This window comes from Prosopis cineraria, unplaced genomic scaffold (genome assembly GCF_029017545.1).
Source record: "Prosopis cineraria cultivar Desert tree isolate PC_DT_omini unplaced genomic scaffold, ASM2901754v1 PC11, whole genome shotgun sequence".
In the NCBI taxonomy this organism is placed as follows: domain Eukaryota; kingdom Viridiplantae; phylum Streptophyta; class Magnoliopsida; order Fabales; family Fabaceae; genus Prosopis; species Prosopis cineraria.
Window position 1 is genome coordinate 8,395,467 of NW_026555342.1, and position 17,747 is coordinate 8,413,213.

At 37.2% G+C, this 17,747-nt stretch overlaps 3 protein-coding genes across 3 annotated transcripts; 2 read left to right on the plus strand and 1 right to left on the minus strand.

Moving 5' to 3' along the window:
* Positions 1-71: 71 nt before the first annotated feature.
* On the plus strand, positions 72-2,894 carry LOC129286749 (endo-1,4-beta-xylanase 5). The gene is made up of 8 exons (XM_054922761.1): positions 72-274; positions 367-401; positions 475-637; positions 822-994; positions 1,080-1,181; positions 1,272-1,418; positions 1,631-2,269; positions 2,349-2,894. The coding sequence occupies exons 1-8, from the start codon at positions 205-207 to the stop codon at positions 2,682-2,684; spliced, it is 1,665 nt and encodes a 554-aa protein (XP_054778736.1). The 5' UTR covers positions 72-204; the 3' UTR covers positions 2,685-2,894.
* Positions 2,895-3,832: 938 nt separating this feature from the next.
* Positions 3,833-5,511, minus strand: LOC129286663 (thaumatin-like protein 1). The gene is made up of 3 exons (XM_054922640.1): positions 5,306-5,511; positions 4,554-5,226; positions 3,833-4,266 (listed from the first exon to the last, which is right to left on the minus strand). Exons 1-3 carry the CDS (start codon positions 5,358-5,360, stop codon positions 4,005-4,007), a joined length of 990 nt encoding a protein of 329 aa, XP_054778615.1. The 5' UTR covers positions 5,361-5,511; the 3' UTR covers positions 3,833-4,004.
* An 8,214-nt stretch (positions 5,512-13,725) lies between these two features.
* LOC129284988 (auxin transporter-like protein 5) lies at positions 13,726-16,738 on the plus strand. Its single transcript, XM_054920523.1, has 7 exons — positions 13,726-14,022; positions 14,112-14,297; positions 14,382-14,494; positions 14,682-14,865; positions 14,968-15,065; positions 15,661-16,126; positions 16,216-16,738. The coding sequence occupies exons 1-7, from the start codon at positions 13,867-13,869 to the stop codon at positions 16,522-16,524; spliced, it is 1,512 nt and encodes a 503-aa protein (XP_054776498.1). The 5' UTR covers positions 13,726-13,866; the 3' UTR covers positions 16,525-16,738.
* The last annotated feature ends 1,009 nt before the right edge of the window (positions 16,739-17,747 follow it).

The following is a 17,747-nucleotide window of genomic DNA, read 5'->3' on the forward strand; positions in this document are numbered from 1 at the left end:
CTTTCACTGTCATTAACCTCTAAAAACTAAAAGTTAACACTTTTCTTTCTTTAAGAGTAAGAATAGGTCCAAGATCCGACAATAACAGGGCCTCTGTATATATATGCTAAACCATTCCCTTTCACCACAGTCTGGACTTCTTAATTCATCGCTTTCACTGTTTCAGAAGGAAAGTGACCGCCTTCAACTTCCAAAGTCCAAAACATGGGAAATATTATTCCATTCTTTGGCTTGGTTCTCTTCGTCTGTGCTTCCTTGGTTTCCACTTCATACGGTTCTCTTTCCTTTCCCACCCTAATTTGAGCGACAACTATTAAGTTGACTGGGATTCCCAGTGTGTGATGTTACTTGTCTTCTGCATTGCAGATGGACCCATCTATGACTTCACTGCGCACGCAGAGGTAAGATATTTTCAGCATGGGATAGAGAAGATTGATGTTGTGTTTGTTTCCAATCTTACTGTTCTCTTGACAGTGCAAAAGGGAGCCCGAGGAGCCGCTTTACGGGGGAGGAATTCTCGGCAATCATCTCCCTCAGTTTTCCTCTCAGAATCAGAGTGTTGAGGAAGGCCATGGTTATATTATGCCTTCATTGGTTTTGCAAAACCTCACTCGGGGGACAATCTACTGCTTCTCCAGTTGCGTGGTCTTCATTACTCTCTTTCTCCTACTTCAATTTTTGTAATACGTCAGACATCTAGAAATTTAGCCTCTTTGCTATGTATCTCGAACTATATTTTTGTGATGTGATTGACGGGTTAGATTAGGTGTTGCATGCTGGTATTGCACTGTCATGATGCTGATGCCTATCATATTTTACAGTTTGGGTAAGAGTTGAAAGTGGAAGTTCAGCTCTAATAAGGGCAACCCTCCAAACGGAAAATGTGACATATGACTGCATTGGCACAGTTTTGGCCAAGCTTGGATGCTGGTCATTTCTTAAAGGTGGATTTGTTCTGGATTCCCCATCAAAATTATCAGTACTCTTCTTTCAGGTACCTTTCAATTTGTTGAAATTTTGAAGCTTCCTAAACAGCTTCAATCCATTAGCATATTTGATTGATTGTTCTAGTGCTGCAGGACGCTGATGGTAGTGACATCAAAATAGCCCTGGCCAGCCCTTCTTTGCAGCCATTTACCAAACAGCAATGGAGAGTGAACCAACAGTATATCATCAACACTGTGAGTGCATTCAAATTTAATGGTTTTTCTGCATATAATTGATTCATGTATCAGCAGAATTAAAATTTGTCCCCACTTTGTGATTCGCAGAGAAGAAAGCGAGCGGTAACTATTCATGTGTCTAATTCAAATGGAGACAGATTGCCAGGAGCTTCCATCACTGTAGAGCAGGTCTCTAAAGACTTCCCTTTCGGATCTGCCATAGCAAAGACCATTCTTGGCAATTTGCCATACCAGGTTTCTATCTACCCCCTCCCACATTCGTTTATATCTACAAGTTACCCAGTCCATTCAAGGAACGCTGACATAATTAGAACCGAAAAGCCATTATTACTCAGTTTCTACATAGTTTGGGCTTGATTAGATATTTCAAAGTGGGTCAAATGACATTTTTGACAACTCAGAAATGAAAAAATAAAAAATGAAAATCTTCCCATTTGTGCATGCAGAAATGGTTTGTGAAGCGGTTCAATGCTGTAGTATTTGAAAACGAGCTCAAATGGTACGCTACGGAGCCTGACCAAGGCAAGGTCAATTACAACATTCCAGATCAGATGATGCAATTTGTGAGAGAAAACAAGCTCATAGCAAGAGGCCACAACATATTCTGGGAAGATCCTAAATACACACCAGCATGGGTTCATAACCTAACCAGTCCCCAATTACAATCTGCCGTGAGTTTTCGGATCCAAAGTTTAATGAGCAAATACAAAGATGAGTTCATACACTGGGATGTCAGCAACGAGATGCTTCACTTTGATTTCTATGAGCGACGACTTGGACCTGATGCCTCCTTGCATTTTTTCCAGACAGCACATACATCCGACCCATTAGCAACCTTGTTCATGAATGACTTTAATGTCGTTGAGACTTGCTGTGATGTAAATTCCACTGTTGACTCCTACATCTCGAGGCTACAAGAATTGAGGCAAAATGGTATCTTTATGGATGGGATTGGCTTAGAAGGTCACTTCACAATACCAAATCCTCCTCTCATTAGGGCAATCCTAGACAAGTTGGCAACACTCGGAATCCCCATCTGGTTTACCGAAGTTGACATAAGCAAGACTCTTGATGAAGATACACAGGTCATCAACATAAGCTGATTGATCTTCCCTTCCCTTTGACTGAATGTGGTGTAATTCCTCATCTATTCTGTGCATGCAGGGTAGCTATTTGGAAGACGTGCTGAGAGAAGGGTTCAGTCACCCTAGTGTGAATGGAATAATGCTATGGACAGCATTTCATCCTCAAGGGTGTTATCAAATGTGCCTCACCGACAGTGGTTTCAGGAATCTTCCAGCAGGTGATGTGGTGGATAAACTTCTTCGAGAATGGCAAACTTGCAGTGTAAAGGGAGTGACAGATCAACACGGTTCCTTTAGCTTTTATGGGTTCTTAGGAGAATATAGAATCAGTGCCCACCATGGCAACAAAACTGCAAATTCAACTTTCTCCCTTTCTCAAGGTCAAGAAACTAGACATTTTACAATTACACTGTGACTCGCCTCAATGTTCTTTTAATCAATCCTGCAGCAGTCGCATCTTAACTTTGCCGGCCATGCACTAGTTTTTATTTATCACCTTCGTCGCTGCATTAATTTGTATGACATAAATCTCATAACTGTATGCTTTGTAATGCCAGAAATAGAGTCCCCTTTGCCTTTTCTGGTTTCAAAATGTTGAACCTAAATTGATTGTTACAGAAGAGAAGACTAGCAAGCCAAAAGAGAATCTGTGCTCACATCAAGTAATCCAGTGCTGAAAAGTCTTGAAATGCGTTGTCCAAAAAGTCCACATAAATTCACGCATACCAAAGTGGTCGACCCTCTGATTTACGCGGACCGCTAATCTTACCTTTTTGAAATATGCTAAAAAGGTCAAAGACCTTTAATTAAAAGACAAAACACTATAATCACTTCTCATAATTTTATCAGGTTCTGCTCTTAACCCTTATAATTTTTTTTAGTATTTTCAATTACTATAATTTTAAAAAAATCAGGTGACTGTTTCTTTTATAAATTCTTATAATTTTAATTTGTTCAATAATTTTAATTCTTATAATGATTGAAAATACTAAAAATAAATTATAATCAAATTAGAATCATGGCAGTGGAGTATATTTTCAACTTTCAGCATTATATGATCTTTCTAATTGACTTTATTGCTCTACAGATCTTCAGTGTTAAAAATGTTTCGTTGGAGTAATTTTTCTTCAACTTGATAATATCACACAAATGAGCACATCACATCCTCCTTCCCCAGCAGACAAACCAAAAGCCAGGGAAACAAAAATACAATTTGTGAGACCAAAAAATCAAGCCTCTACCTTAAAAGCAAGATAAGAAAAAATCCCTTAAACACAAGATAAGAAAGCTTCCTTGGCAAAATGTTCACGCTGAGAATCTTTCCCAGACCTTCGTGTCTCTCTTATTTAGAAAACAAGCAATAATAGTATAGAAATCATTGTCCATGTATTTGAGATGGTGACCTACGCATGTGAAAACCAACAAAGCCGGCTCAAAATTACGGAAAAATGTTCGCTTTATGAACTACATAATCGTAGAACTTCGAAAAGCTCTGGTAAGAGAGATAAATACTTCCCAGAAAATAATATAAAATAAAACTAAACACCAAAATACTCTACCAAGTATGAAACAGAATATTTTTTTTTCCTGGAGAATCTTGAGGTGGCTGGTTTACAATCAGGAAGAATGTCAGATTTCCTGGCAAGCCAAAATCCAAGAACCCGCTTACTCCCAAAATCCTACGACTCATTTACATCTGATAAGCACGAAGTCAAGAAAATGATGCTTCACGAAGCTAAAGGAAGCTCAAAATAGCTAAAAAGCAGCTAGAAATGAAGATGAAGGCAGAGAAGGGGAGCGTCCTAGCAGAGTTTCCCATGGCTAAACCAGCTAAATATGTCCCATCTGCTAGAACGGCCTCTCCGGATCCCGAACTCGACATAGAACCCGTGTCCGTGTACCCATACCCGGACCCGGTACCAGTTGCTGCCACACCCGTCCCTGACCCTTTTGTCATGGTTGGGTTCATCGGAGTCATGTCTCGTGAAGATTTCTGGCTGCATAATCACAGAGGGGCAATCATTATTTTGTTTTTTTCATATAGAACGATTAAAACTTTACTCAAGTTCCTGTCAAATAATGGGTTGTTCTGCAAAGGGCAAGTGTCATAATCACCATTAAAGGCGAAAACACCAACCTTAGCAAAGACCCACTTATGCCAAGTAACGAATGAGCAATTGATTCATAGTCGTAAGCGTCCAAGTTTCATTATTTGGCCGTTTGAAAGAGAGCTAAAAAAGACAAAAGGTCGAAAGCGACTGTTCATATAGAAAGATTAGTCGACCTTGGAGAGGATGGACAGAAGGTGATTGTATAATCTGCACCCGCGCAAGTAAACGTACTCGTAGCATCATCGTAGGCGTAGCTATACGACCTCGGACAAGCGGCCTTGAACATCTGGGAGTAGACAGACGGTTTACATGTCGCTGGTGAACTATAAGCGCCGCTACAACAGTATTCCGGACTACCAAAAGCCTCACACGCGCTCTTACAAGCGCTGCCGTCTTCAACTCTCAACTCCGCCGGGCACTGCAGGTTCAGATCGGAAATGCACCCGGTGGAAGCACAGACACCTGACCCGCCCGTTCCTTCCACAATCATCGGGAGGTTGTAGCCGTCCACGAGGCTGACATCGTAAAAGTCCTGGCCACCAGTGGTACCGAGAGTGAACTCAGCGAGAGTGGCCGGAGGGGCTGCCCCGGAACCGTCGCATTCGACCTTACCGGAGCCGCAGTCACCGGTAAGGCAAGAACCGGATCCAGATCCGTCGAAAATGCAGCCGGTTCGAGCCCAAAAGCGGCCGGACCACCCGGTCGGGGCTTGGAATGAACGGGCAGTGTCTTTGGGGAGCTCGAATCCGGTGGTGTCGAGCCCTGGACTTCCTGCATTTGCAAGAATACCCGGCCATACAGTGTAGTCGCATCTGTTTACAAATGTGAACGTAGTGGCGAGAACACCTGCGGATGCACAGAGTGAGAAGAAACAAAAGAAAGAGGCTTGTTTAAGTTATGCAGAGTAAAGCAAGAGTGTGTTTACCTCCGGGAATGAGGAGTGGGAGAAGGCAGGTGAGAATGAGAGGGAAGGAATCCATGGTTGGGATTGATGAGGAGCCTATGGCTGTGAACCTGAAGAGAATGAGGACGGAGGCCCTTCCAATGGCTTCCCTAGAGAGAGCAGGTGACTGAGAAACGACAAAAGCGTTTGTGGGAAGCAGCTTTAAGGATCATCGGAGACAGGTGAGAAGTGAGAACAAGAATTACCATGGTGGGAACCCCGCAACGGCATTTTTTAATTACGCACTTTTTTTTTTCAATTATTTTATATTTTATTTATTCTCCGTTCATTTCTTTAATATCCACTTAACTCTTTCGGCGAAAAACAAAAAGCACAAATTGAACTCCAAATGATCTTGAACAAAATTTTATATTAAATGAAAATATTGAATTGATTGTGCTGTCTATTTTATTTTTAACATTCTACTTACTTTTCTATTTTTTAAATAAAAGCTACTTTTTACAGTGTGTTAAAGTATCATTATATTATATTTACTTCATTCTTAAAATCAACAAACATGGTTGGAATTGATTCTTTTCAAATATATAGTGTGTAGCATATATGATGAAGCTCACAACATTAATATAAACGAAATTGAAAGCCCAAAGTTTGAGTTCATTTCAATATTTTATTAGGTTAAATAATAAATTTACTTCTAAATTATATATTTCTAAAAGTTTGAAATCTTAAACTTATTTTTGATGTAGTGTTTTCCTTTACTATTTTAAAATGATATAATATGATCTTGATTATTAACAAACATTGACTTTACTAATTAATTAATATGAAAATTTATAAAAAAATATTAAAAATTTTTTTTGATCATTTTCTGTAATTTTTTATGTTATTGTCTATAACTTTTAGATTTTTTAATTTTTAGTCTTTTTTATTTTTTAGGTCCTTTTTTTACTTTTTTTAATACACTAACTATTAAAATTAACTTTTTAACATAAAGGTAATATTATATTGTCTTCAAGAGTTAAAAAATAACATTAAATCCAAAAAGAGTTTAGGAATTCAAATGCTTGTGATATATAATTTAACAGTAAAATTTTCCTGTGGCTCTATTTTATTTATAATTTATAAATAACATGATGCATTATCCTTTATATTAATATATAATATAAAATTTTGTCTGGATTAAGTTGTTTATCAATCATGAATAATAAAATCAATTAATTAGGCTCCACGCATGATGCATGCATTCTAAGGACGGGCCTAATTTTGCACGCAGCGCAGTTTTCTAATACTTTTTCCATAACCTTTATCTTGACTGGTTGGAGGAGGGGGATGGATCGCCCAGGACTTGGGGTTGGTGAATCATCTTTGAATGCCTTTATCATCCATTTCTCATTAAAAGAAAGGAAAATATATTTACAAGTTAAATTTTAAATTAAATTTGTGTAGATTATTTTATTTTAATTAAATAAAATAATCTGATTTATTATATTTTTTAGCTCTTGAAGTTTAAAATTAATAATGAATTATTCAATTTCACAAAACAAAAATACTCTTAAACTTTTTAGCCCAAATCAATATCAAAAGAAAATTTGATTTAATACACTATTTGTATTTTTTAAATTTTTTATAAAAAAATTTTATGTATAAAATTATTTAAAAGAAAATCTAATTATATAAATTTTCAACTATAAAAATGATGTAATTAATTCTCAATTCATATAATCCTTAAATAAAAATATAAATGTTCTTTTGTTTTTTTAAGAAAAAATTTAAGGATTTTAACTTTTAGGGATTGAAAATTTTAATTGATCAAACTATAAGAGTCCAATTAAAACAAAATAAATTATAGAAATTTAATTTAAAATTGAGTGAAATTATGAGGACTCACAGATATATTATCTCTTGTTTGTTGGGAATAATAAATTATCGGGTGTGTTAAAGACGCTGGATCTCAATTGATGACAAAAGATTTTAGAACTTCCTTATCATAATTTATCTAAATGTAAAAAATATGTAAGAATTAATAAAACAAGTGTTTGATTTATATTAAAAGATTATAAAACATAAAGAATTACAAATTTAGAAATAAAATTCAAAGCTATGAATAAAAAAATATTTGATAAATTTAAGAGTTATAGATACAAAATGCAAGCCTTTGGAGCAATGTTCGTGTCCTCTTTTTGTGGTTTGGTCCTTTATTTGCGGTCACATAGCTACGGCGGCTGCTTTCACAAAATTCAAAACGCACTCGGGTGATATCAAGGATAGGCTATGCATGATCCGCAAAATACATGGCACAGTGTACTATCAATGTGTTTGAACAATTAACTTGTGGTTCTAAGATATTTGGAAACGATGATGATGTCTTTGTAAGATTTAAAATTGTTTGAGATTGTGATTTTATGTACCAATGATATAAGAAGTGAGTTTGCAATTGACGAGATTTTAATGTATTTATCGAATTGAATCTTTCTCTTAGAAAGATTATTAATTGAGCTTAACTTTTTAATTACTTAACCCATATAAAGTTATGCTTTTTGATAGGTGATAGTTTCAATTTCAGTTTAAACATTCCTAAAAAATATGTATATATTTTAAAAAATTATATTATAATAGTTTTTTTATGATGTTAAAAATGTTAATGTGGAAGTTTTTAATTATCATTCGGATAAAGGTGGGGCGTTACTTTTATTAGTAAGCATGATGGGTAATGAGTAAATTTTGTTCGTTAATTAAATTGAGACATACATTATGATAAGGACTCGTAAATTTTACTGACATGGCAGGGGCCATGACCGTGTAGTTGTTGAACAGAAACATGAATGACCCCACTGCCATTTTATATGCGCATGCAATTTTAGGAGGCTTCTTAATTCAGGACACTCACCAATGTTTTGAAAATGAGTAAAGTAATAAATTTCATTACAAACTATTTTTTAAAAAGTATTTAATAATTTAAATTATTAGATGTTGTAAAATAAATTATAAATTTTAAAAAATGAAACATTTAATAGTATGTCCTTAACTTCAACTCACGGACGTTATATGGAGCCTGCACACGTGGCATGACTTATTAATATGGTAAATATGTAAATTTAGTCATGAACTATTTTCTGATGAGTATTAGATAGCCTGTATTATAAAAAAATAAACCAACCAACACATTTCCCTTAATTTTGATCAAACATCATTTATTTTCATACTTATGAGGCCCATAAAGTATTAATCTCTTTTATCTTCTTGCCTTTGCTCTCAATCTTAGCTTGAGAAAAAGAAGTTCAAAAAGTTCTTATCTAAAGATATTCACGAATATGAGGTTAACAAAGTAGAAGAAATAATTCTTGACCAAATTAAGCTATAATCAAGCTTTTCTCATGCGTAGTAAAATTAAGCTTCCACTTTATTGACATCTTCCTTGTGAGTGTTTTCAAATAAGAACTCATTGAATCTCTTATTTTGAAGCTTATATTGAGAATAAAGGTGAAAAGATTAGAGAAATTAATGTTTTTTGGACTTTAAAGTATAAAAATAAATGGTATTTAGTCAAAATTAAGAGAAAAGTGTTGGATGATTTATTTTTTTATATCTAAGACTACCCAACACTCATTGAAAAATAATTCGTGATTAAATTTATACTTTTATCATGCTCTTATGTGTTATGCCCATATCATGCTACGTGTCATTATGAGCTCTACATAAGGTCTGTTAATTAAAGTTAACGGCAGGTTATTGACACTTTATTTTTTAAAATTTATAATTTATTTTATACCATATAATAATTTAAATTATTAAATATTTCTTAAAAAATAATATGTAATTAAATTTGTTACTTTACTTTTTTGAAAATGTACACAAGGATGCATACAAAAATTAATTAAAAAAAATAGCAGCAGGCCGCTGAAGAACCGGGCGAGTGTTGCCATACAGCAGACTGGGAATACAATTACATGGATGGAGTGTTGACCGAAACAATGGTACGATGTAAATAAAATAAATAGGCGGCAGTGCTTCCTCCAAATTCATTTTTTAAAAGATTCATTTAATTCTTTTTATAAATTAAAGTGTGATTTTTTAAATAATATGTAAAAAATATTTTTAAAATTATTTTTTTATGAAAAAATAATATAAAATTATTTTTTAAATTTATTATATAAAAATATTTAAAATTTTATATATTTTTATTTTTTATATTAATATTGATAAAATTAATCGAAATAATTTATTAAAAAAAATTGAAGGAGTAAAGTCTTTGTTGCAATTTTGCGGGAGTGAAGAAAGCCAAGGACAGGGCAGGGTGTAGTTGGCAGAGGCATAGGATTCCAGGTCTCTTCTTTTCATGCTCTTTCCGCCATCGGAGCCTCAAATGTCTTTGACTTTTCATTTTTGGATTTTTCACACTTCCCAGTGATGTCCCAGGCGAGAGAGGAGAAAGAAAAAGGCCAGCTGTCCAGATTTGGAATGATGAGGATGCCCTTCTCACACGGTTTCACTGCAGGAAAGAACGCTTTTTCCAAGGGCCTCAAGCCTCTTCTGCCCCAAGTCTCTATGGGCTCCATCACCAACCCCAAAGATCAAATGTATGTAGCTTTCTTGGGCTTTTTCATGGTCAATTAACTATCCTCCTCCAACTCCACCACCATTCTCTTCACTCTCATTCATTGCCTCCAACTCCTCCACCAAAGATCAAATGTATGTAGCTTTCTGGATCTGCTCTCTTCTGCTGGATTTGCAGACCTGCGACCAGTCACAATCCAAGGGAGCCCACCTGTTTCACTGTTGCTGTTTCCTCCTCCTTCTGTTGCCATTCCTCTTCTGAAGTTGAGTTTTTCGAATGCCTCTTTCTCCTCCTTTCGCAAGCCAAAACGAGAGACGCGATCCAAGAGATTACACAATGGTTGAACAATATATAGTTCAATACGGTTTAGCAAGCTTCACCTTCCGTCATTTAAATATGACTTGTGGCCGTGATTTATTGCACTTGAACAAAATTACTCGACAGAGGATGATTTGATAACTTAATTTTTCGAATTTATTGCGCTGTTCTTCCACATTCGCTTTGCTTAACCAGAACTTGAAGAAAGCATGCATGGCGAGCGGGTGCCCATTCTGCCTTTGGTTGGCCGAGAAATCGTCAGAGAGGAGGATTATGATCTCCATTTTGGCATGATGTAGTATATATTAAATATCACATCACAGTCACACCACACCGTACGAGCATCTTAATCAAGCGGCCTATGAAATAATTCATCAAAAGAATAAAAGTGGGAAACTGAATTTGCAAGGCCAAGAAGACCGAAAGAAGGTTTCCGCTACAATGGAGGATATTCTGCAAGAATCTTTGATGGAGCACCCGGGCCAACGAACAAGAAGCATATAAAAAACTTTTAAATATAGATATAACATAAGAAATGGGCCTATCCACTCAACTAGGAACTGTAACATATAAGCAGAAACTACCAGGAATACATAAATGAATCATTGACGGAAGGGGTGATTGATCTTTCAAGAACGAGTTTAAAGCTGCTCTTCTCTCTCTTGAAAATAATAAAAATTTATCCCAGCCAATGCAACTTATAGTCAAAGTGAACTTATGAATGGGAAGATCCCCAACGGAAGAAGAATATGGATCCCTTTCCGGCAATCGAAGAGAGAGATGAGAAACGCCTCGCGAATTCCCTGAAAGCAAGGGCAAAGGAAGTAACAGGAGGACAAGGAAGAGGCTGTAACCTGTAAGAGTGGCCTTGCACTTAGTTACAGTAGGCCAGATCGTACGTTGGAAGACATACTCATATATGGCACCTGTCCTCTTCCGGTTTGACATTTTTGTCCACGTGTCACGCAAGCAAGCACAACCGCAACAAATATCATCACAAGACATGCTCATACATATTCACTCCTCTGTTCCTAAAATAACATGGCAATACGTGTACGCCTTAAAAACTTGGAATACTTAGCACAAAGAGTTTCATTAAAGACTAGTAGACAATCCACATTAGTTCTCCAATATATGAATGATGATTTTCACCGCATCTTTGATACGTCATGTACCGGAATATTTTGTCAGATCTTGACTGGGGAAAGGAAGGCATTAAAGTGAAGCACAAATAGAGGTTGATGATACAGGGGAGGTCCCAGCATGAAGGCCTTAAAGATGGGCAACTATGATGGTGTTTGTGCATCAAAAGAACTCCCCAATTATGCCAGCAGAACCGCTATGAACCGACCTTATGAAATCCATACACAACTCATTGCAGCTTAATTTGCTGGCCCATGCGCCTTTCTTTCGCCATAACCTCAAGTTGTTGCTTCCACACCCATTAATTAATCAGTAAATCAACTATGGTCTTGTCATAACATGAGCTATAGTCTCTATATAGTTACAGAATTCAGAGCCTTTTATGAAACTTCAGACTTGTATTTTTCTGCTTATAATCGTGACAGATGATTATGGGATGATTATAAGCAAGCTGTGTCCTTCAGTTCTTTCAAACCTTCAGGAACAATACTGGATTGCTAGGTGTGTGTTGATTGCGACACTCACAAGCATGCAAAGTTGCCAATAAAATTCAATGCTCGAACTTTTCATCTTTGGTCTCCTACGTTAAACACTCAATGATATGATTCAAGAAACAAAACATATAGCAACCAACATTCCCTGTCTTCCTTTCTTTCTTGATATGTAATAGTTGCAGTGGACACTAATAATCTCTGTCAGTGACAATCCACAAGCAAGTTTTGTCTTCAGTCTTCTCTTGAGAAATTTATATTTAAAAGTAACTTCGAACAAAATGACTATAACGGACGGTCGCAATAGGGTTGTGATCTCCAAATAGTCAAATTATACCACTAAACTGTAGACTTTGGCGTGAGAATGAAGCAAAACTGTCATACAAAAATAATACTAATCACGGGAACCAAAAGTTTCATGATTGAAACGGAACATGGGATTTGCCTTAAACATCATTTTGCTTCGAAATTGCTTCTAAACGTGCACAACAATACTGAACGTGCTTAATTATGCAGACACCCACATTAACCCCACTTCACCTGACAGTGAATTCTACTTGATTCCAAAACGGTGGAAACATGACTATTACAACTCCTGGCCTCAGAAAGAGCAGATATTTATCAGTGTGCCTATGATATTCATCATGCTTAGGATAAATTTGAAAAACCTTCAGTCTTCACAACAGATTGAACATGCTCAAGGGGGCATAAATCATTGAGGATATGTTCATTCCCCCCCCCCTCCCCTCCCAAAAAAAAAAAAAAAATCTTTAGTCCGTAGGGTTTACCAGACAAATTTGACATAGTTTGTATTTTTCTCTAATATTGTCAGAGAATTTCTAGATATTGGGAAAAATTCAGACACACCTGGGTGATTAATTATACAACAACACCAAGTTAGGTAGGCCATAACGAATAATTATGGTGGGATTATTATTCATTTGATTAAAAAAAAAAAGAAAAAAGAAAAACAGAGCTAGGAAGAGGCTAAGTAGAGAGAATCTTTGAGACAACAGTTTTCTTTCAGGAGGGGCAAGACTCTAAATGAATAGGATTATTTTATAGTTAAGAAATAGAAGGATAGTATTTTTAATGTTTTGGCATTTCAAGGAGACAGTAGAGTAGAGAATATTAGGGTACCAAGAAAAGCATGAAAAGTGTAATGAAGATTGAAGAAGGGGGATTCCGGAGGTGCTGCATGTGATAAAAGCAATGTCCATGGAGTCCCCGAGAGACCACGCCCGTTTGGAAGCAATCATGTGGTCTATTTTGTTATTATTCCTCTCCTCTTTTCTTTCTTTTTTATCGCTTTTCCTTCTCTTCCTAGTTTACCTAGCTCTTCCTCCTGCAAACCACCAATGTTTCTTCTGTTTCCCCACTTTACAAGGAAAAAAAAAATAATGCTCGCGTCAACCGTCAAAGCACACGATTGTCGACTTTAATGCTATTGTTAAGCGGCACAATAAATGCCATGCCATTCAAAGTCGTAAAATCGTTGAATTTTGAGCACAAAAAAGCATGGAAAACATTATACAGCAAAATCTATTCTATGTTTAATGTGGTATAAAACTTATACAAGGTTGAATTATTGAAGAGTTCATGGATAGTCTAATTTACTTCTGGTGCTATGTGAAGCGCATATGCTTGTGCCTAGTCAGTAAATAAAAGTTAATATGTGACAATGAAGTCATTGTGGACGTGTTGTATTAGTTTAATGAAGAGAAGTTTGTGACGTAGAGAGTGATATGTGCCAAAAGTTATGCCCACAGAAATGTCACAAAAGTGAACACCTAAAAGTGTTGATAGCCAAATGACAAAACTATTGTTAATATCAAAAAGAGGGCTCGAGGACCAGTGAATTATGTAAGAACCGCCTATTTAACTTGTCCAAAAAAAGCCGACTCACTCGTTTTCCACAACACCCCCCTCCTCAGATAGATACGGATAACTTCATCACAGACTCGTGTGCCTCTCCTCTATATAAGTTACATACTCCCAACACTCCCCTCTCTATCTATATAGTCAGGCCTTGATAGTTGATAGCCTCACTCACAGCCAACAGCCCGCAGGAGAAGATGGAATCGGAGAAGGCGGTGGAAACTGCCATGGTCGGCAACTATGTAGAAATGGAGAGCGAAGGAAAGCCCAGGACCATCAAATCCAGGCTGTCCAAGCTCTTGTGGCACGGCGGTTCTGTTTACGATGCATGGTTCAGCTGTGCTTCCAACCAGGTTCGTTCCCGCTCTCTTCCTTTTACACGTTTCTGATTTCGTGTGAGCTGGTGTATGAGTTTGGATTGGATGGGTTGTGAATTTGGCAGGTGGCTCAAGTGCTGCTTACGCTGCCTTACTCATTTTCCCAGCTGGGAATGCTGTCCGGCGTACTTTTTCAACTCTTCTACGGCTTGCTGGGCGGCTGGACCGCCTACCTCATCAGCATCCTCTACATTGAATACAGAACCAGAAAAGCGCGAGAGAAAGTCGATTTCAGGAACCATGTCATCCAGGTTCTAATCCAATTATCCATCCATGGCTGCTGCTCGCTTTTCTTTTCTCTTCAAAGTGAATCATTTGGCCGTTTTTGATGGCAGTGGTTCGAAGTTCTTGATGGACTGCTTGGAAAGCACTGGAGAAACGTGGGCCTGGCATTTAACTGCACTTTCCTACTGTTCGGATCTGTCATCCAGCTGATCGCCTGCGCAAGGTACCTCCATCGAACTTTAACCCATGCTTTTAACTGTTTTTGATGATCGTGTGTATTGACAGTTAATTTCATCAGCGATGTTGCGTTTAATAGTATATATTATAGTTATGATCATAAAGGAAAGGGGAAAGAAAGTACATGCAGATCCGTGACGAGCGTTTTGGTTTGGGTGGTATTACATGTGCAGCAACATATACTACATAAACGACAAGCTGGACAAAAGGACGTGGACTTACATATTCGGAGCGTGCTGTGCCACCAGCGTGTTCATTCCTTCGTTTCACAATTACAGAATCTGGTCCTTCTTGGGTCTCCTCATGACCACTTACACTGCCTGGTACCTCACCGTCGCTTCTCTTCTCCACGGCCAGGTTATCATCGTTTCTTCAACTTTGAGAATCATGGAGTATCATTTGTGGTCATCGATGACAATACATCATGCTAATGTGGTTTTGATTAACTGATTTGGGTAGGTGGAAGGGGTGAGGCATTCGGGTCCCACCAAGCTGGTACTTTACTTCACGGGGGCCACCAACATTCTCTACACATTCGGGGGACATGCTGTTACAGTGTAAGACAGTAATTTAATTTCACGTTTATCTAATTCCCGTCTGGCTCTGCCTTTGGGGCCTTCCTGAGGCCTTCTCTTCATTTTTGGCCCACTCTTTCCCAACATCAGCACGACTACATGATATCCATCCGATTTTATTGAGGATTTGTACCGAAAATGCCCTTGTCCGGGGAAAAAGCAACTGCCATTTTCCCTGCCAATTCTTTTTTAGATTCTTAGAAAGTAACTTCTCTTTTCCTTTCTCTGAATCATTCTGTTTTCTCATGTCATGCCAAAAGCTTTCTCCTTTTTCTCTTTCCCTTTTGCCCTCTGGCCACATTGGTGTGAAGAATTTTGAATTGGATTCATTCAGCCTGCATACGTAATATAATATCCTATGGTTTGATATTTTAATTTGCATCTATTCAACTCGTCATTGGATCACATTTAGAATGATATAAAAGCATATATAATTTTATGTGTGATTCATTCTTCTATTTATGACTTATGTTCAAGGATTTTTGAGAGAGTAAGGGCTCCTCAAACCAAAATTAATGTGGTAAACGTAAAGCACACGTTTGCGATGAACTAGAAATTGATGAGAAAAATTGGACAGGGAGATAATGCACGCGATGTGGAAGCCGGAGAAGTTCAAGAGCATATACTTATTGGCAACGGCGTATGTGCTGACGCTGACGCTTCCGTCGGCTGCGGCAGTTTACTGGGCCTTCGGCGACCTGCTCTTGGATCACTCCAACGCCTTCTCTCTGCTTCCCCGATCGGCCTTCCGAGATGCCGCCGTGATACTGATGCTGATCCACCAGTTCATAACCTTCGGCTTCGCCAGCACGCCTCTCTACTTGGTGTGGGAGAAAGCCATCGGCATGCACTCCTCCACCAGCCTCTGCAAGCGAGCCGCCGTCAGATTGCCCGTCGTTATCCCCATTTGGTTCTTGGCCATCATCTTCCCTTTCTTCGGTCCCATCAATTCCACCGTCGGATCCCTCCTTGTCAGCTTCACCGTCTACATCATCCCCGCTCTGGCCCACATCTTCACCTTCCTCTCCCCTTCTTCCCGACAGGTCTGTACGCCTGGTCTATATATCACTCTGAGTTCACTGAATCCATTTCAACATTTACAAATGGAACTTACCAGTTTATTAATTTGCAGAATGCGGTGGAGCAGCCCCCAAAGTTCGTCGGAAGGTGGGTGGGAACGTTCACGATCAACGTGATAGTGGTAGTGTGGGTGATGGTGGTAGGGTTTGGATTCGGTGGGTGGGCGAGCATGGTTAATTTCATACACCAGATCGACACCTTCGGCCTCTTCACCAAATGCTATCAGTGCCCCATCCCTTCGTCACTACCCGCGCGGCCGCCGCCGCCGCCGCAGCTAATTTTCAATGCCACCGCGCCCGCGCCCTCGCCGGCTCTTCACCCTCCCCATCGATCAACTTCCTCCCCGTTGATATATACGTAGATGCATATCATGAATGCCGCCCATTTGGCCGCCTGCTAAACAAATTTATGTATTTTTTGCTTCTTCGGTGCTGTCTGTCTCTTGTAGAGTCTTTTTTGGTGAATTGACTCCAGGACTTCATTTCTCATCATTCATTTCTCGTCCCTTGTTACCATGTCATATTTTCATAATCCAAAAATGCTCCTCCCCAAATAAAGCCAACATCATTTCTCTCCTTCGCACCTCCCCTCCTCCTCTCTTCCTAGCACCTTCAAGAAAATTTGAATTCTTCAAATTAAGATTTGATATTTAATTTTATTTTATCACAATAAAACATTTTAAAAAATATAATCATCAATTTGAACAGCCTTCCAAATTTAAAATTTAAAATTTTATAATTTTTATTAATTGACTATCCTAATATATTATACACAATATAAATTTAAATTTTTTATTAATTCAAAGTGCATGTTAGAAGATTATATTTATTTTTAATATTTTATAATTAAAATAAAATTATAAAAAATTTTAATATTGCATGTTACAACTTACAAGTTCTGATTGGCCCCATTTTATATATATATATATATATATATATATATTTAATGTCATAGCTTATGAGAAGAATCCTTATTTTTTTTTAAATTCACATGTATATTTTATTAAATATTTATAAAAAAATAAGAAAAAAATTATCTTAGTAAGATAAGAATATAATAGTTCATATATAATTATTTTTTCCTCCCTTCCCTTTTGAACCAAACAAGGTCCTTCTTCTATTGCATGTTTTACAAATATATATAACCTTTACAAATAGCCATTCCACTTCACATAGCATTTCAAAATCTCAATTAAACATTCATGTTCATATTAACTAGTTCAAGACAATAATACATATATTATCCACAACTTTTATAACCATCCAAACACACAAGTAAGAAGATTAAATCATTTGATTACTTCAATTATTTTGTTACAAAAAAGGTTACCGTGGTAATAGTTACTCCATAATAGTTCATTAGCTTAATGGGACTCAATCAATATTTAATCTATAAAATTAGACACTAATAATTAATTATAACTCTAATTAAACCTCTTTTTTAGTCTAATTTTAAGTATCCACTATAATCAAATTGCCTCTTTAATACCATTAACACTTCTAACACATTCCAATAATTCAATCTAGCACTCAAAGACTTAAATAACATCAATTCTTCACCCACATTACTTCTAATTTTCCAATT

What these genes read in the sequence shown, in the direction of transcription:
- LOC129286749 (XM_054922761.1), top strand. Translation starts at nt 205, where the DNA reads ATGGGAAATATTATTCCATTCTTTGGCTTGGTTCTCTTCGTCTGTGCT. An exon ending in GACAATCTACTGCTTCTCCA is followed by an intron (nt 638 to 821) that starts GTTGCGTGGTCT and finishes CATATTTTACAG; the next exon opens with TTTGGGTAAGAGTTGAAAGT. An exon ending in TATCAGTACTCTTCTTTCAG is followed by an intron (nt 995 to 1,079) that starts GTACCTTTCAAT and finishes CTAGTGCTGCAG; the next exon opens with GACGCTGATGGTAGTGACAT.
- LOC129286663 (XM_054922640.1), bottom strand. Translation starts at nt 5,360, where the DNA reads ATGGATTCCTTCCCTCTCATTCTCACCTGCCTTCTCCCACTCCTCATT. An exon ending in CCCACTCCTCATTCCCGGAG is followed by an intron (nt 5,227 to 5,305) that starts GTAAACACACTC and finishes GTGCATCCGCAG; the next exon opens with GTGTTCTCGCCACTACGTTC. An exon ending in TTCTGTCCATCCTCTCCAAG is followed by an intron (nt 4,267 to 4,553) that starts GTCGACTAATCT and finishes GTGATTATGCAG; the next exon opens with CCAGAAATCTTCACGAGACA.
- LOC129284988 (XM_054920523.1), top strand. Translation starts at nt 13,867, where the DNA reads ATGGAATCGGAGAAGGCGGTGGAAACTGCCATGGTCGGCAACTATGTA. An exon ending in TCAGGAACCATGTCATCCAG is followed by an intron (nt 14,298 to 14,381) that starts GTTCTAATCCAA and finishes TTTTGATGGCAG; the next exon opens with TGGTTCGAAGTTCTTGATGG. An exon ending in CTTCTCTTCTCCACGGCCAG is followed by an intron (nt 14,866 to 14,967) that starts GTTATCATCGTT and finishes TGATTTGGGTAG; the next exon opens with GTGGAAGGGGTGAGGCATTC.